The 27,790-nt window shown below is 36.1% G+C and overlaps 1 protein-coding gene across 5 annotated transcripts in view; it reads right to left on the bottom strand.

Annotated features, from left to right (window-relative positions):
* PAN3 (poly(A) specific ribonuclease subunit PAN3) overlaps nucleotides 1-27,790 on the bottom strand; it is an 83,218-nt gene that overhangs the window by 21,502 nt on the left and 33,926 nt on the right. For 3 of the 5 annotated variants that reach the window (XR_012659095.1, XM_075084273.1, XM_075084257.1), the window contains 8 exons: nucleotides 24,219-24,380; nucleotides 15,351-15,501; nucleotides 6,991-7,238; nucleotides 6,328-6,432; nucleotides 5,655-5,712; nucleotides 4,359-4,520; nucleotides 4,082-4,198; nucleotides 3,865-3,966 (listed from right to left, as the gene is read on the bottom strand). Coding sequence is in view for 4 of the 5 variants with exons in the window: in XM_075084273.1 (XP_074940374.1) it covers nucleotides 3,865-3,966; nucleotides 4,082-4,198; nucleotides 4,359-4,520; nucleotides 5,655-5,712; nucleotides 6,328-6,432; nucleotides 6,991-7,238; nucleotides 15,351-15,501; nucleotides 24,219-24,380 (1,105 nt within the window). In the remaining variant the exon portion in view is untranslated. The remainder of the gene's footprint in view (nucleotides 1-3,864; nucleotides 3,967-4,081; nucleotides 4,199-4,358; nucleotides 4,521-5,654; nucleotides 5,713-6,327; nucleotides 6,433-6,990; nucleotides 7,239-15,350; nucleotides 15,502-24,218; nucleotides 24,381-27,790) is intronic. The other 2 variants (XM_075084247.1, XM_075084264.1) reach the window with 2 other exon arrangements.

Raw genomic sequence — 27,790 nt, 5'->3', positions numbered from 1 at the left:
CAGTATAAAAAGAAGTGTAAGCTGCTATTTTTCCACGCACACACCCCCCAAATCCCTTTCAAAGTAGCTCTGTAACAGGGTCTGTAAATTACACAGCAAAAAAGAAAAACACAAGACTGACCACACTGACACCAGTGACATGCAAGACAGCTATGTAAACCATAATCCTCATCTATTGTCAAAGTTTCATGTTGCCAAATGGAGTGTTCAACATAAATAAGGTTGCATACCTGAAATCAAATTCTCTGAGTTCACTGATCAGGTTCACAGTGTTGTGCCTCCTAAAACCTTTAAAAGCAATTGTACTAATCTGGGCCTCATGCTGCAGAGTACCCAACTTCCATCCATTCCCCTGCTTCTCTTGGGAGTCTCCTCTAGGCAGGCAGACGGCCAAGAAACTCTGTGAGGGGATGGAGAAAGGATCCGTGAAGGCAGGCAATTCTGAGAAATCAAGTTATAGGTATGCAATCTTATTTTTCTCTCTTAAATTGCTCCTTCTACTAAGGACCAGACTAGATAGCAGCAGTTACCCAAAAAAGAAAGGCCAAAGCAAAGATGTGCAGAAAGATTTGGCAAAATTGGGGAGTTTCAGGTCACTTTTTCTTCTAATTTATCTAATAAAAATACCAGAAGAGCAGGTAATGAAAAGTGCCACAGGCAGCAGAGTGTTATGTTCTTTACATATCCCTGTAAGTTCTGCTACAAGAGTTTAATTAAATAATACTTTGGTTTGGCTGAACAGAAATTGATTTCCAGTTTCAAAGACCATCACTGCCTATAGAAGGAAGTTTTGTAGGTCAAAAATGGTCCAGATAGCCCACTAGCCTGTTTCAAAGACAACATACACTAAAATCAGAACAGCAGCTTGCAACAGATACCTAAGCATATGAACATCAACAAATAGAATATTCTACTAGCCTACAAGATTTGCAGCTCAGAGAACTCCTAAGATAGAGAAACTGCCTTTGCACTTAACAGCCCTCAAGTATTTCTCCTCCGGAAACTCCCTTTCCCCTTGAACCCAGGCAAATGTCCACAATAATCTGTGACAAACTCCCATGGCTTACGTATCTTTACACAGGTTTTGAATTTGCTACATGGCTAGTTTCATTAGTCAGTTCCTAGCCCTAGGCTGGAAGAAATAGCAAGCTATTGTTGCTTATTCATTTTTTCTTTAGCCCTTATTTTTCAGACACATACCATATTCCAGTCATTTTTAACCCCATCATATTCCTGTCCATCTTTAAGATCATGAGAGGTACTATTCCAGTTTGCTGTTCTTTATACAGAAGCTGTTCCACACTTTTGATCACCCCTGTCACCTCTTCTCAACTTCTTTGCTATTCTTCTACACCCTTCTAAGTGTGTAAGGAGGACCACAACTACAGATATGAGCCTATGATGCACCCACACCTTGAGTACAATGTCTTCTATTTCATTGTTTACTCTTTTCTTAAGAGCCCGCAACAATCCATTTCCTGTTTACTGCTATTCAGCAAGAGGACAATATTTTCCTTAATCTACTTAACTACAACCCCAGATCTATTATCATGCAGTAACAGCCATGACAGAGGCCACCATTTTATGTTTAAAGTTAGAGCTATGTGTTCCTTCAATCACATCAGTTTACGTTACATCACCTGCTAGATTATTGCCAAGAGTCCCAGTCTGGTAAGATCCTTCTGCAATCCATCACAATTGGCCTTTGTTTTTAACAACCCAAATAATTTGGTATTATCAGCAAACTTTGACAGACCATTATTAATCTTCAGTGCAAATAAGTGAATGCGTTAAGAAATACAACTCCCATATTCTTGTGAGACCCCATCAGTGATCTCCCTTCACTGTGAAAATCCACTGCTCGCTCTTACTCTGTTTCTTATCTTCTAACCAGTTATTAACTTGAGGACTTCCTCTTTTATCTCACGGTCATTTAGTTTCTTTTAAAGACTCTCATGGACTTCTTTGAAAACCCAAGATCTTATCTACTGGATCTTCCTTCAAAAGAACTTTGATAGATTCTTGAGACTTGACTGCCCTTAATAGACGCAAAACTCAATTCTCTTCCAGTGTGACAAAAGAATGTGTCCCCAAGAATTTTATAACAACTTCTATTATTTTATCTAGAACAGACATCATTCTTCTGTAATACTCCAGAGAGGTATAAAAACATAACAAGGACTGATTTACATGGAAATTGAAAACCATGGGTGGGAGACACTCAGAAGTCTAGTCCTGCATATAACAGTCATTAACCTGGCAGTAGGTGTTCCAGGTTTACCCTACCAAATTAGTTTCACATCAGGCTCACTGATTTTGTAATCCCATTCTTTGACTTGCCACCAGATATGACAAGTCAAACTAGGGTTTCTTCTGTTTGAGGTATTACCACCAAAACCAATGGAGAAACTGAACTTCCAACCTCACTTGTACCCGTCAGCTCAGTGCAACGCCAGTGGGAATTACTCAGTATATAAAAGCCTTTGAATATATTCACACACTACCAATCCATCATACTCTGATCTACCAGATAGCCAAGTAAAGTTTTCCATGTCAGCCTTTGAAATAGATTGAACTCACAGCTAAAGGCCCTAATTTCAAAAGGCAGAAGAAAGAAGAAACCTTAGTTTCTGCTTCTCTTTATACACTGGCACCCTAAAGACATTTAGGGAACAACTACTCTAATAAAATAAACAAGGCCAGGTCATAGTCCTCTGGTCATCCCTACTGCCGGATCCAACATCAGGGTTAGGCCTGCATGGAGCGGGAAGTTGGGCCAAATGAACTCTGAGCGTATGTTCCTACCCTAAGTCTTCCTGTGACTCCATTCAGCTGCGAGCATCTCTCTCAGCATGACACTGGGCTCTAATAGCAGCTTTGGCCTGTTGTATTCCAGACAACATCTGGATGTAATTTGTGGGACTGCATGGGTCATGAACTGGTCCTAACAGTCAGTATGACAGGCAGCATACTCTTCTGGAGGGGAGGAGGCTTTAGCCATATGTATATGAGCTCTGCTTTGAGTGACTTGCTGAGCCACAGACCATGCTGTGACAGATTTTATTTATGAATGTATATGTAGCTTTAGCAACTCCTTTGAAGTATAGTATAAATCTGGGGGGAAAAAAAAAATCAGACCTATGATGTGAAGTTTGTGTCTGAAAAGAATATATGTTACAGGGACTTTTCAACCCATTTCTCGTCTTAACTAGCACTTCACATTAGACAATATTTTATTTAATGTTTTGTAATTAGTCCTCCTAATATTTTGTGGGGAAAAAAAAAATTTCAGTGGAGGGCACCTGAACAGCAAGCATCAAATTGGCATAGCACGTGTCTTTTACAATTCTGGAAACACCTCCAGTGAGCGTCAGGTGTCACTCTCCAGTGAGCGTCAGGTGTCACTCTCCAGTGAGCGTCAGGTGTCACTCTCCAGTGAGCGTCAGGTGTCACTCTCCAGTGACAGACCTTCAATTAGGACCCCAGAGTTCTTCACTCCTAAACGCATTCAAACTTATTTCCCTGTCAAAGAACTGTAATTCTCTTACAAACTGGCATCTATTTTGCAAATTAGTCATAAGTCAAATGTGGCCAGAAAAGTAAATTGCTCATTGTTAGACTTTTACCTTAGTTTTTAGCTCCAGTTATACTTATGTTATTTTAAAAATATATATATATTCAGAAATTTTACAAATAGAAAGTGAAGAAGAGTTCTCTGATCCCTATCAGCTTATGACACAACAGAACTAATTACCTAAAAATTTAAGTTCAAAGACTATTTCTGACCAGCTATTTGCTGCTTAAGTACTAGAAATCGTTTACAGAAGTAAACTGTAAATTGTATGAAAACGTATTTTTCCTTACCCCATTTTCGTTTTGTAAAATAGGCATCAGCACTAGGATCATTGAAGTGTCTGCTCATCATAGTCTCTCCTCCAGCATGAAAATCATATGCAAACACAAGAGCTTAAAAATATAAACAGGTGACAATTACTAACTCAAGCATCTTTAGAGAAGTCTCAACACATCAGTTTGTGGGGAGTGGGGTGTGTGGGGGAACAAAACAAAAAAACCCACTTACAATGTTCTCCAAATGCTTTAGTGGTAAACACTTCACGCAAGGTTACTATATTCGAGTGCTGAATTTTTTTCCACATGTCAACCAATACCATGCACTTTGTGTTAACAAGACGAAAACCTAGAAAAGAACAAAACATGTGGTTTGAAATGTAGCGTTCTGAGGGAGAATTTTTTAGTTTAACATTTCTTCTGAAACTACTGAAAATCAATCAGACATTGAAATATGACTAGCATGCTTAGGAATGCTAGTCCTACTGAGGCAACTCCATTTTTCTCACCATGTATCCTCCGAAGGCAATATGGCAGGTCATCTTTACTATTTACAGCTTTATAGCACGATGTAATGTACCCAAAGTTGCTTGTTTTCTGTATCCGATTGGGCGGTGGCAATGGTTCCAAAGGGAAGAGGCTGTGGTAGCTGTCCACTTCTGCAGGAACTGCTAAAATCAGTTTATACACAGAAACATATTAGGCGCCAGCTGACTGAGAAAGTTATTGCAGCAGCAGAGAATATTAAAATGACTGTCGTTAGGCTGTAAATTCTTTGCACCGTCTTTTAGGTGCATGTAAAGTTACAATTCACTATTTTTGCTTTAATACAAATATATAGGTTTCTGTAAGATTCCACAGAGCTAAAATAACTGTCTTCAGAAAAACAGTTACACCAAGTAAAATCAACAGAATAGATGAAGAGTTCCATCTGCCATTTTCTCATTTGCCTTAAAAATTCACCCTTCTGAATGACATTTCTTCGGTGGTTTTTCTTTCTGCACAGATTCATAAATAAGCACAAATTTCCATACAGACTTCATATCACTGTAAGCATCCCATTTTCGCCACAAAGAAGCAAATCTGAATCATACGTATTTTAACCTACTGGGTTGGGTGGCGGGGAGAGAGCTGCTGAGGGTTTACAAATCAGATTAAGAGATTACCCTTGCAAGAAGAGATACACTTGTACTTCATCTGGATTAGTGAACTAAACTGCGTTTTTTTTACTGTATCATTCTCATATTAAACACACATTTGAGAAGGATACTGCAACCAAAAAAAAAAGCAATCTGTTTAAACCAAGTTGAACACGGTCAATTATAAATCCTCCAGAAGCCAAATTACAATGAATAGTACGTGCTTCTCTTGCCTGACAATTAGTACAAAGCCTTCTCTGATATACCAGCCAATTCACTTTAAAACAAACTCATTTGCTAGTTTATATACAGCCTTCAAATATATATGCATCCTTTAAAGGAATACCTAACATGTAAAAATTAATGCAATGCTGTCCTTCATGAGGTTTTATTGCCTTAACGATTTTTCCTTTCTCAGCAACTGAAGTATTCACAAGCATTAAGGAGTTTCAAAACACATGAAAATTACAGAAGAAAGAGAGAAGCAAGAAACCAATTTCATATTTCTGAAATATTTTGTATCTGGTTATCCACAGCCCAGCCTGATGATTAAGGCTTAATGAAAAATTAAAAGCAGGTGGTGTTTTTTCCAATATCCTGTTGATATTGTTGAATATACATGGTTGCAGAACAATATTATCAGTTTAGTTTATAAGAAACACTTACCAGGAATATCAGCCTGATCAATCTGGGCCATAGTTATTAAGTGTCTGTTGATCAGTTCCTGAAGAACAAATTAAGTCAAGTTTTGAACATTATAATTCAGCTCATAATTTTTGATAACTTAACAGTAGGCTATCTTTGAAGTACCGGCTACTTGTACTAAAACAGGGAGTTGATGCAAGTGTCTGGGGCAGGGAGGGGGAAGAAGATCACTAACTTGAAAATGTTAATGATGAAATATGTAAGTTCTTGAAGGAAGCAGCTGCAGAAGACACATTAGCTAGAGTTAGCATTGACAGAGGCACCTACTACAGGAAAGCTGAAAAAAATAACAGTCACATACTTTCATTTCAGTGAAAGACTTAAACTGGATAGGATTACAGCTTAAAGGAATGCTACATAAATGAACTCATGCACACCAAAACAATATACAAGTAGTAAGAATACTTAGCTAAAGAGTAAATCATGGCATACAGGTTAGATTGCAGTCACACATGTTGTAACCTGCCCCCACCCTCTGTTGTACTCCATCCATTACACGACTTGATTTTTTAAATTCTCCACAGGGACAATTGACTGCACAGATTTTGAGTGGTTATTTCTCTTCTACTATTAGCAATTCTCTAGTTTTTGGCAAGATATGCGATTTTTCCCTTTAAAATCTCTATCATCTTACCTGCCTGAGCTCATCTGCCATGAAGAAGGAAGGTGCATTTGCTTTTGGCTGCATGTAAGCAACATGAGGTGCAGCTGGATGGTAAATGTGGTAGTTTGGAAATACCTGAAAACAAAACATTTTAAGAAGCAGTTTAAGATCCTTAAGTATAGGGAAAGTGAGGAGTTTTGTCACCCTTTTAGTTTGAATTACTGAACCACAGAGTCTTTGTGCACAGTACAGCTTACAGTACAGGTACCATCAGATCCATTACAATTTCCTTAGGTGATATCTCCTACTAATGATTTCAAGGGGGTGTGTGTACATACATATATAGTTATTTTAACATTTTTGTAACTGCCTTTCCCCCTCCACTGTAAATATAAGTTATTTAACCCATCAGAAGAAAAAACAATCTGAATTGTTTATGTTTTCTCATTATGCATGTATCCACTGAGATATACATAAAATGCTGTCTTTCTGTTGCTGTATTAAAAAGCCCAAAATGCTACAGAGAGGTAAATGAAAATACATTAAAAAATTCTCTGGTCCTTAGCTTTCAGTGGTGTGGGGGAAACAATTACAGCAATTAAAAGGCAAAATCTTCACATAGAGTAAGGGTTTCATATCAACCAATTCAGCATTTGGAAATTCCATACAATTCTGTGTCGAAAGCAAACATACCATTCCTGTGAGAGGTGCTGGAGTTGTATCAGTGTAGAAGTATGTTGTTCCACCCACTGTTTCCTTCTGGATCACCTGGCCAGTAGATGGAGGCTGAGAGACAGCATTAGCAACAGAAGCAGAGGCACTAGTAGGCACCATATAGTTTGCTGGGTTAGGAGTATGACTTCTTCTTCGAGGAGCAGGAGATGTATGAGGAGTTATTTTGGGGGAATGAAGAGGAGAAGATCCTGCTGACAGTGACATTCCTTAAAGAAACAAGGAGATATTCTTGATCAAATCTGTCATCAAAAAAAAAATTAGCAATTTGAAATAGAAACAGCCTTCACAACCAATAATATTCTGAGCAGGTGAAACACTTAAGGATTGCTACTTCTGTATGAAGAGTTAAGAGGTAAAACATTAAGAGCAAGACTGAACAGATACATTTTCCCAAAAACCTTTGGGTAGTTCAGACAGAAAGGTCTTGGAAACTTACGATCTACACATGAAGACCTGGAATAAAAGACTTAGTATTACAACGGGGGAGACAAATCAAATTAAATCTATTTCTAGAAAGGAGTTTATTAAACTGCAAGAAGATAATATTGATGACTATATGATATGTGAATGTTTATGTAAGTTACATGAGCAGTCAATGGAGTTTGTCAAGCTGTAACTCACTTCTGTAACTAATTGTAACTAATTTCATGTATACCTCTTACTAGAACAAAGTCTACAGTTATGAATGAGAGTTAGATCTCCAGTAACTACAGCACGCAAATAAGCAATATACAATATGCTACTTATAATAATTTCAGGGTAGAAGTTACCTATTTTCCTATAATTATCTACAAAAATCATCCTCCAAAAGATCTATTTGATATGTAAAGATAGGTAACTTCTCAGAATATGAAGTCTGTTACACATTCATGCTGAGATTTTCAAATGTATTTAAAATTATTTTACTAACTGGTGTTCACCCTCAACATCAGACAGGCAACTCAACTGAAACTTGAGACGCTCATCTTCTAAATGAAATGCATCAGTGGGGAAAAACAAGGGCAACTTTTTTGCATACACATTTTTTAGATACAAAAAACTAGTTTAGTTACTTCAAGAATCATTGTACACAGAATTCTCAGGTGTGTCTATTTATAAAAGTTTAGATGTCAAAGAAGCCTTCCAGGGTGAGGAAGAGATCACTCTTCAGAAAACTCCTAATCCTAGTATAACTAGTAGAAGATCCCAGAAATCTAGGTATTCAGATTAATACAAAGGAGAGCATCTACGAAACTTATTGTTGCTCAGTTCAGATTGAGGTGTACTTTCTCTTCTTTAACAGTCAGAACTATAGTCATACTAAATTCTTTTTTTGAAAGTCTGTAAGATACACAACTTTTATATTTAATGCTCTATGGACAGCTGAGAATTCTTCTCTAAGAATTCAATCAGTTGATACTAGACATTTGCTTAAATTACTTCCATTTACAAGCTCTGGAGCTTGTAAATGGAATTAATTTAAGCAAATGTCTGAGTAACAAAAACAAGAGCAACTTTTTTTTTGCGTACACATTTTTTAGTTACCAAAAGCTAGTTTAGTTACTTCAATCAAGAGTTATTGCACACAACTTCTCAATATGCATCATCAGCAAAGCAGGAGTGTTTTCACGCTCATGTCTTGTCTCTACAGGAGTCTCATCCCTCCTACATTTACTCTGTTTTTTTAAACAAAGCACAGAAGCAAATAACAATTTTAGTATTAACAGTTTAATCAGTAGTTGTGGAAAAAATTTTTTGAAGTTATATTATCCTAACGGTATTTTAAAAAGTATTTGTAACCTTTCGTTTAGCTCCAATCATTTACTTTTTTGACATCTCAAAAACTATGCGTATTAATCCAGCAGAATTCCTTTTGTTCTTGAAAAGTGAATAGTACCAACAAAATAAACAAGATTTTTTTAATGTAAACCGTAAGAAAGTTTTATGCCTTTCTCTTCAATTGGGTCTCTCCAGACATTCTTTTTCTAAAATATAAAAATATAAAATATAAGAATATTAAAATTATAAAAATATAAAGTCTAGGCTTTTCCGGGCCAGAACCTTTTATGTTAATACATGTACGTGTGTGTACACACACCTTATAGATAAGCAATGCTGTGGAATAATGACTTGCCAATTAGTGTATTAACTTAATGTGAATTATAATAGGCGCTTGTGAATGTTTAATTTTTAAAGTACTACTTAATGGTAACATAAGTAGTCTCCTAAAAATCTATTTACAAATCAACTGTGTGACTGTAAAACGTTACACATTGCAACAGCACCAATTTACGCTATAGAAGTAAGCAAGCTTCCATTAAGGTAAAAGCTGCCTTGAGTGACTTACACTTAAATATTTCAATAGCTACTCTAGAGATGGTCATATTTTAAAAAAAGACGTAAGCGTGAATGTGTTCTTAATCTGCTGTGGGAAAAGAGCAATTTCAATGGAAACAATATATTACTATGAAAATTTGAAGGACGGCTAATTAAGACAGCCATGAAACGGAAGCAGCTCTACAGTTTTTGTCTATGATGTTCAAGGGATTCTTTTCATATAGGGGAAGTTACTGACCTCTCTTTTTAACTCTATTCCAATAAAACATAGCATTAACTAGAGTCCTTGCAAGCATGTCATCTCTACCCAGATAGAAATAACTGGCTTCTTTTTCCAATAAAACATTCAACTGTAGGAACCAGGAAAAAAAAAAAACAGCAGCCTTCATATATAACTAATGAAAAGTTAGCCAGAGACTTCTCTAGCTTAAAATAAAAACTGGATGTACAAGACACAGTATACTGTAAATCTTATAAATGAAAGTGATGACTTGCAACATTGCTGAAATTATGTGTGAACTTCTAATGAAAGCTTGGGGGGGGGAATCTATCACTAGTGGTTCTTACTGATAGAATTTCAAACAATTTCTACTGTAAGATTTACATTTTTTAAAAAAATCTATTCCCATCAAAGAGTAGTTACAAATGTAAATCCTTAATGTCTTTGCACAAGACTGAAAGAAAAGGAAGACAGTTATACAAACTCTTTCAAATACCCTTCCAGCCTCAGTTAGGTCTGATTTTTGGAAGGACATTGAGAGTTCAATGAAAATCATCTGGTGGGCAGAGCACACAGGCTTTTCATTTGCCAATATATATATAGCAAGTTCAAGACATGAAAGAAGCTTGACTACAGTTTGGTTTTATACTACTAGAACAATATACTACAAGTTACGAGAAATTTGCTGCTAGTACTGCAGTGAGTATCAACATGCTGAAGCTCCAAGTATTCAAGGCGATAGATTCTTCTGAGACTTGCATTAAATTCTGCAGAGTCTAAGTAAGTATTAACTATTAGAAGTCCACTATCACATAAAAAAGAAAAAATTTGTAATACAGTGCAACTAATGCATAGCTAAGTACTTATGGAAGCAAATAATTAGGCATACAAACTCAAGCAGATCTCACCAACTTCATTAGTATTTCAATCCGTTAAAACCTTGGTAATACTAATATTTAACCACAAAAAATAGAATGAAATGAAAATAAAGGAAAATGGCTGTATTAGAAGGTGAACATATATTCCTACTGACTCATACTGAAGGAAAAAAGATGGTACTGAACATATGATGGTAATAATGTGGTGAATGTGGAACCACTTCTCACAGAATTAGACATGCTGTTTTCAATAGCACAATTTGTATAAACACTTATTCACTTAAGGGCCTAAGAAAAAATGGGGTTTGAGTAATCTAATTACGATTTTTTTTATATATATATATACACACACACACCAGTGATCTTGACAAAAAAAATAGCATTTTTAAGTTTTCCCTGTGAGACAGTTTAGTGTTCTCCTATATTAAAATGACAAAAGGAGTACCAAGACAAAAACCAAAAAGCCTAGGTCAAATTGTCCTTCCTGAGACTTATGTACTAGGAAAGGTGGCTCTCCATTCCTTGTCTCTGTGAATCTTAATACCTTTCATGAAGTCAAATACTATCTCAAAAGGTAAACTGCAAGGAAAAAGGGCTGCTTTCACTTCACAATTATTTACACCTAGAAAATAGTGTCATTGTATACAGCTGTAACGGTGCCATACCAACATGGAAATGATTGTGGGATTTGAAGCTCTCTTCACAATATTCACAGTGACTGTACAGGCTACCTACACATACCTGCTGCTATTCTCATTTTAGGTAGAGAAAGAGGACATATTTATGCATCCTTTATTATTATATTTTCACTTCTTGCATTGTTTTTTATTTCTGAAGTTTCATTGTGACTGAAGAAAGTGAAGTGGTAGACTGAAATTCATCTGAGACAGTGCTCAAAGTTATTTTATGAGATTAACACTTCTATTAAAGCTTTGTAGCATGCAATGTATTTGAATTAAAAGCTAGATTATATATATGAATTCTCAGATTCAAAATACAAACAGGATCAAACAAAATGAGAGCTCATGCTTGATGCCCTAAGGACTCAGTGTCTACGGCCTTCTGGATTCAATGGAATTTTACAACTTAATGAAGCAGGATTTCATTATGCTCATGTGTATATAGATCAGCTGGCCTACAACATACATACTTTTTAAAAAACAGGAATCCAGTAAGTGTTCTATACATACTTTCTTACCTTTGCCTACAAATTTACTCATCTACAACCATATACCTATGCCTCCAAGGCTCATAACACATTGAGGTCAAAAATTAAGCATTTACCTTTTTATTACTATAATGCTTTGTACTTCAAAGATACTCTAGACAACTAGGTACATTTTGAGGAATCACTAGACAAAGAAAATAAAACCAGGCTATTTCAATACTTCTTTCAGGAAGCATTCTTAAATTCACTATATATTTCTTTTTATTATAAGCACTCTTACCAGGTCACTAGCATTATAGCTGTGTATTTCCAGTTCAACAAAACCTCCTTAATACCTTGAACAACTTTAGAGTCATAAGTTTTCTCCTCAGTTTTATTTGGGGGGTAAAACTGATTTTACAATCTCTTTTCCTTCTTCTTCTCTTGTAGTATTCTGGCATGACTGTGGAACTTTCTCAGCAGAATGGCTGCACCATACTTGACATGGGAGCTCGGAACAAGCTCTTGATGCCTTAGGCCACTCAAACCACCTCAGCTGCAAGTGCTCCATTTCCAGCTGAGATCATGAGCTCTGAAAACTACACTCATAGCCTGTCATGAATGGAGATGTGTCAGCTGGACACAAGTACATCACCTTCACATTCCTGGCTCCTAATCCTGCAGGTTCAGACTGGCAGCAGAAATAGGATCTCTGACATTCTGCATAAGCTCAGAACCTGCCTTGGACTAAATATAGAAGCAACAGCAATTTGCTGTCATTTCCATCAATGACAAAGACATCACTCTAGCTATAACCTAATTTAAACAAACCCAAGCAGACAAAGATTTTCTTTGCTGGGGGCTATACATCTGCTCTCAAGTTTAACACAGCAATGACAACTTGGCACTTCAATGACATTCATTAATTTCTTTCATATGCTTTGCTGTGTATTTTAATGGCGCTATTACTGTGGAACCACTATACAGAACTAGATAAGCTAAGCTTGTTGGTAAAAGTACTATTTGAAGATTGTCAACAACTCACTAAATTTCCCATAGACATGATAAACAGGATTTGTCTGCTAGCAAGGCAATGGAAGGAGCAAAAATAGGGTATTATCCAGGGGAGCTTAAGGAAAGAAGGTTTGGAGAAGGTGAAGATCTGTTCAAAGCTTTTTAATAGGACAATTTTCTCCAGCTATTTGTCTAAGTTGCATTTTATCTCACTATGTTTTCATATTCTATGAAAGGCTACCAAGATGAAGACTGACTCTGTGTTGAGATTATGCTAAAAAGGACTTATCTAAGTAAATACGTAAAAGTAGGAGTTGCCTTCTTCCATGGTACGCTCTAATGGTTATGTCAGGCATGGATGCAAGAAGTTATCTATTAAGTACGTTAGGTTTCAGTTGTCATTTTTTCCAGTTATTTCTGTAGTACTGTTGATAAGGCAGACGGAACAAACATTTACCAGGGACAATCAATTTTGTGAACAGTTATCTATTAAATACTAGATGTGAAAAGTGCTTTGGATTTACACCTACCTTTAGGGAAACCTCAGAAACCAGAGACTGGAAAAAATTAAGTTCTTCCACTTCTCAAGAGGAAAATCAAAGGATTGTTCTCATCATTTACCTACTTCGTTATGGGTGAGACTTAAACTATGGAACTTTTAACAAATTATTCCTACCAGATTTCCTTATTTCTTATGAAGTATTAATTTCCTCCAGCACCCTGTAAGATACTATAAGAAATCTTAATCTCATGCAAATACTTAAATCTTACACATTTCTTGAAAGTTGTTCTACTGGTGAATATACACCATTTAACTGGAAGGAAACTTATCTTGATTTAAATGAAAATTTTTATAAACTCTTTACATGGATTTCACTTGAATTTGTTTTCACTTATTGAAAGCTAACAGATCCCAACAATAACTTTTAATGACAATTTCAGAACAAATTTTTTTATTCTGTTATCCAGTATGAACTAAATTATGAAGTTTCCCCATACATAAATACTGCTTTCTTATTTAAGAGTCTAATGTTTTAGAAAGAGCATCTCTTAACTCACCTTGAGTAACAGAAGTTTTTGTGGATGTATACTATTGACAGCTGAACTATTTAAATAAAAATAAATGTCTGAGTATCACTTACACAGGATATTTAGGTTCAGACAATTCTGCACTCAGTGTGAAAAAAAGAAGCTTCTAGAGAAATTAAGAGCACATAACCCAAATCCCTACTCTGAACTACATTCTCTTTTTAATTATACAGGAAGAGCAGGGAAACAAGCCAACTTTGCCTGAAGTTAGCTCTTGTGAATACTCCCCCACCCCTCTCATCCATAAACAATAGTATTTGAACCTAGACAGTTTTCAGCATTGGCTTCTGTATTTCTAGGAGCTCAAATTGTTTTACGAACTTCTTTCATCAACAGTGTTACTTATCCTTTCAAGTATTACTTACAGATAGTAAAGAAATTGGACTGTGAAGGATCCCTCTGAGACCCCACTGGACACTTTCCAAAAGTAGATCATTTTACTGTATTCTATTTAATCCTTTATACACTTTTCAATCCAGGTGACAAGGCTGAGAGGCATATAAACACAACAGTTTTCCAGTAAGACTGTACAGCACAATATAGTATGAATCAGACACAGTACTGCAACACGTTTGTTTGGTCAGCAGAAGCATCCATCACTTTCCCAGCCTGTTCTAAGAGTTACACCATCTAAGTGCTGGCTTCTTTCACATTTACACTGAGATTTACCCTGGCATCAGGAAAGACTGAAGTTCAGTTTAATAGATGGGACTGGTTTGAAACAACCCAAACATTTACCATATTTGCCTCTCTGCCTTTTGGCAGGTACCTAATGCTTCTTGTCCATCACATGAGATTGCCAAAGGTTTAAGTATGTACAGAAACTTGCTAAAGGATCTGTGATGTGTAATACCCAAATCTGCTGATTATCTCTTAAGACTATTTAATATTATTTTAAAAAATAGAATTGAGCTAACTTTTTAAGATCAGAAGTCCAAATGATGCATGAAGACCTTGAACTTCTTAAGTGTAAAAAAAACACTCTTGTCACTGAGAATTTTATGACTGCATAGAACACATTTCAGTAAGAGTTTTAAACTTGGGAAATAATCATAAATTGGTCTTAAAAGTGAGTTTACATATGACAGATAAAGTAACAATTAACACTACTTTGCAAGGCAAATTATTTTAGAATAGGCATTATCTACTTTTTTCATCAAGATTTAAGTCTTCATATAGTCATTAAACCTGAAAATAATCACTTCTAGATTACATACTCTAGAAAAAGATCAGAAGAGCAGCTCAATATGTGGTAATCAGAGCACATATTCATTGTAGACTGCAGTGCATTTCTAGACTAGGGGTAGTTTAAATCACCTTCAGGTACTGCTCTGGCAATGACCACACAGACCTTAGTATGTGAAAACACAGCACCCCTTTTCCCCAAAAAAGGGCAGAGTAAAAGTCAGGCTGAGTTAATTTCAGTGCTGCTGTGATTAAACAGATCTCACAGCCTGCCATGTGATTTCCATACTACTGGAAGATAAATCTTCTAGTTCCTACACTTTTACATTCTTGAAGATTTTCTTAAAATTAAGAGCTAAAGCAGGAGTTGGCTTTATTTATACCCGATAAACCTGATCACTATACAGGGCTATGCTTGATATTGAGTTAAAAGAAGCAACTGTACTGCACATCATTACTCTCAACTTACCTGGTGCTAGCCCAGCAGTAGCAGGACTTCCCATGGAGGGGTGAGAAAACAAGGCTTGAGAGAAGGCAGACATACTTGACTGGGATACATTACTCAGCCTGGAGGTTGATCCTCCTTTAGGAATAAATTCACTTGCAGAAGGATTTGGTGTCTGTTTAAAAACAAATGTAAATTACATGTTTATTTTAAATGTGAAGAGACAGACAGTGCCTATTTGGCAGAAAATACTTCCTAAGCAAGCCTACCAAGTGTAGTGGATACAGCTTGCTGACAAGAACAGCAGATACTAGAAGCTGGTCTGCATGAACAAATTTAAACGTGTTTCTAGCTTACATCTGAAGTAGCATTAGCAAGGTTTCCATATGAAAAGCTGATGTATGAGTTCATACAAACTTTGCAAAAGGCTTTCCATAAGCATTATATTATAAAGTTGGAGAACGGACCTGACATTGAGAAAGCCTTGCCACTGCCGCACAGACTGTTCCTATGTGACTTTAGTTTGAGATTGAAGCTAAGTAGCACTTTCAAATTAAAGCAGTAAAAATGGTTCCTACTGAAGAAGTCATCCCTGCCTCTATTTCAAATAGGCCTATATGCTCCTTTTTTGTGGAGTTAACTTCTGCTTTAATTACCTATTCCATTTATGTAGCACCTTTAATAATGAACTTTAATTTGGTACCACAGAAACAAATAGCAGCAGAGTGACCATCAAACATTCAGTATTTACTAGTACATTAAACATATCACACAACCAACTTTTAATTTCTTTTAAAATCTGCACACAGGGTTTTGTAATTTGGGGGGTGTGGTTTGCAATGAGTTTTTTGTTTGTTTTGGGGTAGGGTTAAAGATGAAAATCCTGGTTAGAGCTCAAAAGGCAAAAAGCTTATTATTGGACAGCCAATTGCAAAATAGATTAGTGGAAGAAAACCAATAAATAAAACCAATTATTAAATGAACACACTGAAAAGCTTGAAGATTATTAACAGTCAAAGTTAAGTTTAAGTAATCTTCAGAGTACCTCTCAAAAGTGTCTAAAAAAGAGATAAAATGAGAAGATAGCAACAACTCCCAATAGACAAAGGATACTGTTAATAAAATCCACAATGGTTTTTTAAAGCAAGTTACATTGGATCACTTTGTGTTTAGGCAGTTTTAAAAGGACCACAAATACCAACTGTTAGTTAAATTACCAATATTGATTTTTAACAATATTAATAAAGTGGCAAAGAAGTTAAGTTAGTGCCAAATTAGAAAAGAATTGTGATTATGAAACACTAATTTAGACAATGAAGAAAAGTATTTGGAAAGTATTCTTTTTTTGTGTTATTTTGTTTTAAATATCTTTATTTGAATATTTCAGTCAAATATAGTATTAACGTATTTCAAAGCACTGGAAAAGAAAGAGGATTCTAAAAGCTGTAAAATTAAAGAGGATGCTCAGGTTTAAAAGCAAATAGTAAGAATATTTCACCTTTAATCACACCGTAAATTTTAACCACTAACCAACTTATGATGTTACATTTTAGTCATTCTGTATGGGCATGTGTCTGAATATTCAAAGAACAGCTATAACCAAATATGTAGGCTGGTGAATTAAAACATTTAGATTTACATGGGTAAAAAGTTAATAAGAATCTTAAAATTCTTCTATCATATTTAGGTAAGGAGAACTTGCTAAGGTATACATTAATGCAGCAAAACAAATGGGAACTTGCATTATACTGAATGTATACTGACAGACTGAAAACAACTGATACTTTTAAACTCAAAAGGTAGTATTCTGGACTTATCTGAATTTTAGGTACAGGAATAACTAAGAATGGTGTTCCTCTACATAAAATCTGCCATGCAACAATTCAGCCAAATCTGTACCATAACTGAAGAAAATGACAAAGGTGGTAAAAAGCCAACTAGAGTTTGGACAAACGGCAATACAGCTGAGAAGTCATCCTCAACCAAAACAACTGGGAGAGCAAGGGACAGAATTTGTAGCATCTTACTAAAAGCACATATTTCTAAGAACGACATGAGATCCATGTTTTCCCACCGCTAAAACTAGCCATATCACATCCACATATCTACTACACCTAAATACTGTGTCAACTAGGTGACAAGGGCAGGACATCGCAAAAAAAAAAATAATTGAAGCATGCAAGTGGAGAGAAGACACCTCTGGAAGATAACCTCAGCCTTTCCTAGAGCAACTGAGAGTTCCCAAAATCCCATCCATACCATTCTGACTAAACTCTTACCACATTCACCAACTGATTCAATTAATGCCTACAGAACAGGGCTGCTTTTTATTTCTAAATGCATTCTGCAAGTTTTCATAGACCAGTGTTGGCCTCTAGAAGTTACTTATACATCCATCATTGTTTTCAAATGAAGCTGCTTGACAGCTCCACTTAAACTGGTAGTTGTTTTAATTTATCCAAGTGAAAGAGTCAAACCTAGGAATCTGCTGGAGCACTTTGGGTTTGTCGTAGAATTACAAAGAGTAGTGGGTTAAGCCTGATGGAAATTCAGTTTTCATTCCATTTTTTTGGTGTTACAATTCAGGATCAGAATCAAAGCCTGACAAGGTTAAGTTGTTTCTGTATAACTTTGACGAAAGCATTTTATGAGAGCAAAAAGCTTTGATTTGCACAGATAGACCCTTTACTATAAAAGCCTGTTTTACTTCTCTGTCATGTTACAAACATGAAGCTGTAGTCCAAGACTTTCCCCATTGGTTAAAAAAGTTTTTAAAATTTTGGTTCCAATTTTAAAGGACCCTTTCACATTCAAGCTTCTTCGAAATACAGAGGAATACCTGAGCTCCACAGCCACCAGCCAGATAAATGAATCAAACGAGTACAAGAAAATCTAATAATCTGTTGTCAAAACTAGTTGATACTTTGTCAGAAAATTTGAAGCTTAAGTTCCAGGCCACATTTAAATATGTTACATCTATGTGCAGCTGCAGTTCTTAAAATGTTTCCAAAAGCATACAAGCTTTCATTCAAAGTAAACCACTAATTTTTCTGCATATACTTTACTTCCAACAAAATAATAACCAAAAATGTAACATTTTCATAGCATGTAGGCTAGAATAAGTGACTAGACTAGCTTAAGTGAGGAAATGGAATATCAGTATAAGTTCTTTAATAGTGAATCTTTTCACTATTTTTCAAACTTCGTAGACAACCTATTCTGCACTAATGAGCATGCAAATATGCCAAAATTAGGAAGCCACATTTCTTGTTCTTGCTCTGGAAAAATATCCTGCTTTCACTCTGGCAACTCATAATAAAAGTTTAAATACCAGTGTTAGTTTTTACATTTGGAACAATGGTAAGCTTGAAAATCTGTCAAAAAAAGGGGGACTATGCTTTAAAATCGTACACAACATTTTTACAGTTTTTCTGTTAGAATTTTACCGAACTTCCCCAAATTAAGTTGAGTAAGAAAACCCACATATTTAAGTTTTTATAATAATGTAAACATTCTATATCTAATTAGTGAAAAACATTTTCTTCATTCTGTATTATGTTTAAATTTGCCACAAGCACAGCTTTAAAAAAATTTTCACTTAGCCATTAATTACTTATCTCAGTAAGGTAACTTGTTCATGCTGGATCAGGCTTAAAATTTTAAGTCTGAGTAAATCAGGATTGGTAAAAAAGTGGAGGAAACAGGTATTGAAGACTTCAAAACCTTGGGAGTAATTAAAAGAATGGAGATACAAGAAATACTTCAAGGACAGGTAATGAATTATGCAATACTGTGATGTTAAACACAAAAGCAGCGGATGCGCTTTCTAGAGCCTGAACAAAAACACAAAGCCTGCTAACACTGCCTACATTATGCAAACTGAAGACTATTTTCAGTTTCAAATGCCAGTGGTCCTATAAAGGCACATACAAAATTATTTCAAAACATTAACAAGTTTTCAAATACCATTAAACAGAAACAAGTACAGCTGTGTCAGCTATGTTAAATTTGTCTAGCAACCCACCTTAAGTAACTTCCAACTCATACATTTGCCAAAATTACCACCACTCTTTTTTCCTCTCAACCTGGCCAGTTTAAAGCTCATCCCCCTTCTTCTAGTATATCCATAAAAATACTGTCAATCTAAGGCAGAGAAGCAACATCCACAGCCATTATCTGAATACCTGCATCACACATTCTTACCAGAATGATTCCACGAAGAAACTTCACTAAAATACCCTGCTTTCAGATTCTTTGTCTGTGTTCTTTCAAAGAGAGAAAAACCTCTTTTCAGTCAGCTTTGCAAAAAAACTTCCAAAGACAGACCACAAAACAGTCCATCTGGCTCCACCCACAAAAATAATTTCTATATTTCCATAATCAAGAGATTTCAAAATGTTGTAAAACATACAAATACAGTCCAAATGAAGGCTGAATTTAGTCATGATGCAATTAGTAAAGATGGAACCACAAGGGAAGTAAAAAAAGCGAGGTAGGACTATAAAGTCACTCATTTGTATCACCATTCAGTTTATCTGTCTGGTGGTCTTTATGCTTTTAAAGATGTAAAAGGAAATACAATTAAAATAGCATGGAGGAGAAGAAACAAATATTTTGTGCGTACCACCAAAAAACAATTCAAGGATCCTAAAAAAGGAAGGTGCAGATGGAAGTAAAGAGCAAGCCAAGGATCTCAGCTGAAGACCATCCTGGGAGGACTGCCCAGTAGCGTGCAGCATTACTGTATGTTGAGGAGTTGCATGTATTAACCGATTTCCATAGTCCAGAAGTAAGATGAAAATTCCTGCTTCATTAACTATCAATTTCAATACATATGCTTTTTTGGTCTACGCTCCTCAGTGATGAACTCCTTAGGTCCCACTGCTGCATTCATTCATAAATGAATCCTCAAAGGGCCATGGAGTACCGAAGTATGCTGTAACACTGGGATGCACAAGTTATGGAGCCTTTGGAAGGTCATGCAAGGATTCCACAGGAGTACCGGAAACCACCCTTCTCTCATTTCCAGTTCAGCATCTCACAACACAGAGGTGCAGAGCAGCAGCACCGCTACCACCTCATGTTTCAGTGGCTATAACGCTACTCTGTTATATCAGTCCTGGTCCCACATTCTACCAAGCCACCTACCTAAAGTAAGAAGTATGCCAATTTATTTTTATTTCAAAAGAATGTGCTAATGTACTTACCACACTAAAAACTGGATACAAGCCTTTTTGTTCTCTTTTTATGTTCTCCTTCACCTCCAAATTCATGTTGATCTGTTCTGACATCCCAAATTGCATAATCCTGTAACAGTTACAGAAAACCACTACTAAACTATACCCATGCTACAAGCAGGGCAGTCCTCTACCAGTCTATTTCTGGCATAGCTTTCAGAATATCTCTTAGGAATCCAAAAAGTATGCAAAAGTGCTGCTTGTTTTTAATGTGTGCTTATTTTTAGTTGTTTTGGAGCGCTCCTTTGCCGCTGTTTTATAATGGACAGGTCTGCCATTCAAGGAGCTTCACCTTACGTAGAGAGCATTGCGGCAATCCCTCGGTTTCCAGGAGGATTCCTCATTAACTGTGACATCAGGGAAGGACACATTCTGGGATGTCAGAGCAGCCCAGCAGACACCGGAGGTCACCAAGGGCTTCAGAGCAAGTGTCTTTCCCTCCCACTATTGAATTTGTGCAACACGCTTCCTTATTGCAATTACTGTGAGAAGTCATTACATCATCCTTAAAATAAGCACAAATAAATTTAAATTCAACAACATTATTAGCCATATTGGTCTACTGCTCTTTCAAAGACTATTTCATTAAAACTGGGTAAAATGCGTTGGCTAAAGACTTTTTTTTAAACCAGAACACAGGCTCAGACAAATAAAACTACTAGCAAAGTTTTGTTACATTTTAGCAAGTAGATCTCCCTAAATAGCAAACTTCTAGAGACTCAGAATACTGTATGTCTTCATAGTTTTTAACAAAATACAATAAAGTTTTAAAAGCCCCTGTTCTTGATGCAAAATATTTAATTATTCATTTCTTTTTTGTTCAAGAAACAACAAAAAAAATCAGTTATTCATGGTGCTTAAGAACTGATCTGTATTTTAAAAAATGTACCTACTCCAAGTATTTTAAGCAGAATTGCCATTTGCTATTATAATATCTATCACACAGTAATGTAGTAGCTCAGGATATTTCCTAACATAGGGTAGGATATATCGCTAAAGAAAAAACTTGGAGTTGGGTTGGGTTCTTTTTCCCCCGTTTTTTAATGCAGAACCCAGAATACAATTCACTCTGTGGACTCCACTTTTAATCATGTAAATGTAACAGTATTTAAAGTAAATAGATCTGGATTATAAATTCATAGCCATGCATGAGAAAAAGTTACACTGTTTTATAATTCATGCTGTAAACTACCTTGCTTTTTAAGACAACCATTTTTTTGACAAAAATCTCTAAACATTGCACCATGAAACAGAGTATTCCCACACCTTAAACCATAGATTTGGAAGAGTGGATATTCAAACAGACACATGAGCTTCAACACCTGCCCAGCGCTGCAGGCCCTCAACAATTCTGAGATGTAATTCTGCTTTCTCATCTTCAAACATAAATGAAGAAAGATACCCTCAGATTTGCCTCCACCATAATATAACCTTTTTACTTATTGCTTAGCACTCACTATCAGCCAAAATTCAGTTTGTATAACCTACACATACATATATTCACACCTGCCAAAAATGTCTAAACAGTCTGTATTTCAAAATACTGAAGAACAATGTTATCTGTGGACTATATACATACTGAAATGGAAAAACAAAGTCAACCTGAAATCTCAGCATAAAACCACCTGTTTTTAAGTAGTTTCATGTACCAAACTTCTCCAGCCATTTTTTGCACTTTTATAATTAAAATTTCTAATTTTTAGCAGTTTGAGCTTTGTTTTAGCTCTAACTCATACAAAAATGTACAGTGATATGAATGAAAGCATCAAGATAAAATTATTTTCTCATCTCTATAGAACTTCATATATCCTCGATCTCCTCTGCAGCCTCTTTACACCTTTCCCCACTCACTCTTACCAGACTCCACTGTTCTCTGCAATCCCTACCCCTTCTTCTCCTATTTCCCATGGCAGGAACATCCTTCTGTTCTTATTTCCACCAGATATGCATATACATGCTCTTCTGAAGTCCCACGTCTCCATGGGACACTACATAATTGCATTGAATAATACAAAATCTTACGCTGTACGCAGGTTAAGTCAATTATGTAGCTGGCATTCTGGCACAATAAAGGAGCTCGGAATTGCACCTTTCAAAGGCATGTGCTCGGCAGCCAATCCCAAGCTACCACCACTAACCTCGAGGGACCTTGAGCTTCTCATTGCCACACTTTCAACACAACTTTGGAGGGCAGAGGTACTGAAAAGACTATTGCCCCTGGCCAGAAGCTTCAAGTCTCAGACTACTATCTCTCCAGGCTCCAAAACATTAAGTTTTTCTGCTCTTCTCTAAGTGGAGCAGATCGACAACAAACCTTGCTGTGACACAGAACAGCAAAAAAAAAAAACCAATAGAGGGCACAAGTACAAACAGGGCTTTTCCTGCCCTTTAACATCCACGTGAAGTTTGAAGACCAATTTTCTGTTTTTCTCTTCTCAAAGCAACGGCCTACTAATGAAGATTTGCACTCCCATTAGATACACACAGAAAATTCCGTCAGTCTCCTCTCCCTTGAGAAAAGTAGTGCTTCACTGACACCAACCACTCCTCTGCAACCATGCCTGATCCTTCTACCAGTGTTTCCTTTATGCTTCATCGTTACTGCTCCAGTAGCTTTGCTGCTTTCCCTGCAGCAAGAGGGCCAAGATAAACTTAAGCCTAAACGCCCCTATGCAGTGTAACATCGGTTTGCCAGCATCACGCTGTCCATGACTCCCAATTTCAGTAATGCAAAGATGTCCAAACATCAAGTAGTATAACACTAGCACTGGTATGGAAAGGTTCTGTTACGAGCTTCATGTTGGCCCTTACACGGCAGAACTTTAGTGAACTGAAAGAAACTCTTAAAAGTGCCAAAAAATTTAGTTAGATGTCTATCGTTAATTTACCCATCACTCAGAAGACATCAAAACCAACATAACCCTCACAGAAAGACTAAAGTAACAACCCCTGAAGAATCAAAAGCACCACACAAGTGCAAAACAGTAATAGCAGCAGTGTTGCAGTTTTGGCCACTATAATAATTTCCATCTACACCTGACCTCAAGGGACATGAAGCAGATTCCTCAGACTAGAATTATCCTGCGTTACCAACCCATGCATAGCCTGTATGAGATAATCTCAAATCCAGCTGTACCTGTCCCCTTTTAAGAAGTTGAAAATTCAGAAATAAAGTAACAATGGAGTTTAACACACAAGTTGAGAAATATAAACTATCCCAACATAAAAATTAAGAATTTACACTTCCTGATCATAGTGGTTATATCTTCAAATTCTGTACTGAGGAAATATTTTATTTGCATTAAGTATCAATCATTATAATGAAAATCACTAATTTTACCAGTAGAAACCTTCCGCACACAAAAATTATATTAAAAGGTTGTGTCTGTTTGCTTTTAAAATACATTTAATGATTACTTTCGCTCCTCCTCCACAGATTATGTTATAATCAAGCAGAGTACATAGCACAGCAGTGGGTGAAGAGAATAAAAGATCTCCGAGTCACTCTCCTGGAGGGCTACTACGCCTACTTTACGAAATAAGTATTTGATCCAATCTCAAGCCATATTTGGAGTAACTGCTTCTAACAATTTTCCAAAATTTAAAATAAAGCATCCAAAATACTGAAAAAGTGACCAGTAAGAAATAATTTTACCTGTAAATTGTTTTCTGTGACTCTGTTCCACCAAACCATATTGATGGGTACTCCTGTTTTACACCTGTCAGCCAGACAGCCAATAGGGTTCTTTGATTTTCTTGCTTTTGATCCCACCGGAACTATCCTCTCATCCAGCATCCCCAGTCGATACTTCCTGGGCTACGAAAAAGAAGGAGAGAAACCAGGCCACTCCTAACAACCCTCATCTAACGCTACACTAAAATAGGTATTACACTGTGATATGATTTCTGGATTGGTGGAATACGAAACAATTTGCAAGTAAAATTTATCTGAGACTGTTTCCTTTCAATCCTGACTATTTGTTTACAATGAATAAATCCTTTTAAAAATGAAAATAGAACTTCAGGGACTACTAATTATTTGTAAGTAAAACTTTCCAACACAATCTAGCCACTGAAATATGGGTAAAATTTGGGAAATCTGTATTTTAAAAAAGTATTTCTCAGATACCTTCAACCACATCATAATACTGAACTCTAACACTTCCTTTGAAATTTCTACCAAACAAGAAATTAACATTGGCTTTTGTATACTTCTTTTTAAATTCTAATTTGCCAAGACATATCTCCTGAAGACTTAAAAATAGATGTTAAAAATAGATAGAACTGCATAACCAACTGCAGGAGAACTCAGTGAGAAAAACATTTCTGCTCAAGTTAATATTCAGAAGACTAACTTCAGCTGCTGCCTTAAGTGAAGATAGACAAGAACTACCACGATAAAATGCATTGGAAACTGACTTAAACTTGAGAAAATAAAACCTGCTTGAAGAAGTGAATATGCAGGAGGTACTTGTGCCTTGATAGGAGTGACATTTCCATTCCATTGGTAGTGATCTCTACAAATGAAACTATTTATAAAGCACGGTATGAACATTAAATTAAGAAAAACACTGGGGAAATAAAATCTGTTAGACTTTCAAACAAGTAAAGTACAGAAGTTCTCCAAATTTCTCTGTGCCTTCAAACCAACGTGTACCTACCTAGATGGTAAATATCACTAAAAGAAATATTCCATCATGCATGCACATATTTAGACCAGAACCTTTTATACCAAATATACCAACAGCTGGACCAAATTGCAGGGGTTGGTCTGTTTTTCTTTTGCTGTGTTTTTTTGATGTGAAAATACAACTATCATCATCTGGACATAGACCACTTTTAATTAATCAAAACTTAACTTACCCTTATTTGGATATTTACTTCATCTGCTGCCTTAGAAACCTTAACAATGTATATCTTGATATGTATTTTTTAAATTGCTCCTCAGGAAACAAGGTGAGAGTCTAATTGGAGAAGATTCCCCACCCACACACAAACAATTTGTAAAACACAGGACAAAACTACCATAAAATGGCTGCAAAAAAACCCCAAAACCTAAACAGATTCCGTTGTCTACTTCCCTGAAAAGTTTTAGGCTGAAAGCTTTGGAAAGAATTAAAACTGAGAAGAGTTACTAGCAGTTCATCTGCCCAAAACAAAAAAAAAAAACACACCACAACAAGAAAGCCTCAAGGATATCAACATTGACTATGAACTGCAAAGGCAATAAACTCCATGAAGATCAAGTTAACCAACTTTAATAACAATAAACAAGACTGAATTTTGCTGTACCAATTAGAAATTTGGTAAACTGTGTGACAGGTAGGCACAAAGTCCTCCTATAGCTCAAATGCAAACTTGATTACAGTAAATATAAATATTGGTTTTCTACTGGGAGAATCACTCAACTATTGGGCAACCTACCACCTCAGTAATTAAGAAGGACTACTAATACCATGAACAGCAAAGCTGTAAGGTCTGAGAAGCCAGACATACAAATAACATTGGACTTTAGAGCTGGGTTTGAATGTGGTATTGTTTTTCTTAGCCTGGCTATTGGAATTAATATCATAATGAAAAGTAACAGTTTCCTTGGCAGCTTCCCCATCTCTCTCCACGTTCTACCAAGTGTAGGGGCACAGTCTGCCTCAGACTACTGGACTACAACCCAGTGTCCAAACACATTCCTATTCATAAAGGGCTCTTTTAATCCTCCATAAGAAAAGGTGATCTATAAATATTTTGAAAAGGAGAACCAAAACAAAAGAGGAACTGAGCCAACCTGGAGAGAGGCTATTTCAGTTACAATGGGATTCAGATTCCAGGCAACAGAATGAAACTGTATTTTAGGCTTTATGAAGGACCATACCTAGGGGCAGGGAAGAGAAACAATAGTCAATGCTACACTATAAAGCAACACAGAGACAATATGAGTTCATACACCAGTAATTCTTGGACTACTGGTATGAAAAAATTAAACTAAAAAATTAAACTAAAAAGTTGGTGAGACTAAATGAAAATTTTACTTTCATTATCTAGTATAAAACATCACCAGGAGATTACTAGGCCACAATTTCATTGTTCAGATAGGCGTTAGAAGAAGGAAAACACAATATTAACATCTGGAAATAAAGTTTGGACTATTTGCATCAAAGTAATTCTAAATTACACTTGTTTTCAGTAAGTAAAACAGCATCTGATTCAGAAATCTAATCTAAGTTTACAGGAAACCAGAAAACACAGAAAAAAGCCTCTGCCAAGAGTAAAGATTCAATAGAAAGGAAAGATCAAATAGAGCAGTTGAAATAAGCCTATCAATTTTGCTACATCCCTGCCCTCTACACAGAAGAGCAAATAAAGCAACAAAGATAGAACAGTGCATCTTAAAACAAGCAAAAACTCAGCATCCACTGATCATTTCTGCAGTGAACTAATATATCTACCTAAAAAATGGAGGACTGAAAATCCGTCCAAAACAAACCCAATTTCTTGGCATGAGGACAATTGCTTTTGGATGATTACAACAGCAATTGCATTTTTGCCTTCCCTAAAGTCTTCCTATGAGGTAGAAAAACCTGTTTGGCCCTATAGAGCAAGCAATAGTTCAACATACTGAACTTTTTTTTTAAAGCTTTTAAATACTTCATAATCTTTTAGCAAGTATTTCTCAAATTGCAACTCCCAATATGGTTACAAGTTCCAAATGAGTTATGAAAGGTCAAAACCATCACAATTATTTTTAAATTTAAAAATCAGGTTAAACTACAATAATTAAAGTGAAATCTAAGAGAAAGAAAAAAGGCAACAAAACCAAATTATTACAAAGCATTACTGGAAGAGTTCAGTTCCTCAAGGGCAAAGAAGTGAGAAGCAGTAGTAATTACTGCCTGCAAATGTTTACATGAGGCAGGGAACAGCTAACTACCTTTAATTGCTAGCAACAGCTTGGCTCCCCAGGGTGAGAAGGGTAACCATTTTCAACCATAGCAAATAATTATAAACCTTGCCCTGTAATGCCCTGTGGAATCAAGCTGCTGGCAGCAATTAATGCTAGGAAGTTATTGGTTGACATGATTAGAGGGAAGGTGCTACATTACAAAAGAAAAACCCCCAAAGTCTGAGAAACATTACACTTGAACAAAATAAATCCACTCTAAAAAGAAAAAAGGTCCTTCCCGAGTAGCATTGCCACATCAGAACACTACTACAGATGAGTAACTTAATTAT

The sequence above is a fragment of the Phalacrocorax aristotelis genome, chromosome 1 (assembly GCF_949628215.1).
Source record: "Phalacrocorax aristotelis chromosome 1, bGulAri2.1, whole genome shotgun sequence".
Taxonomy (NCBI): Eukaryota; Metazoa; Chordata; class Aves; order Suliformes; family Phalacrocoracidae; genus Phalacrocorax; species Phalacrocorax aristotelis.
This window is presented reverse-complemented; position numbering and strand designations above follow the sequence as displayed.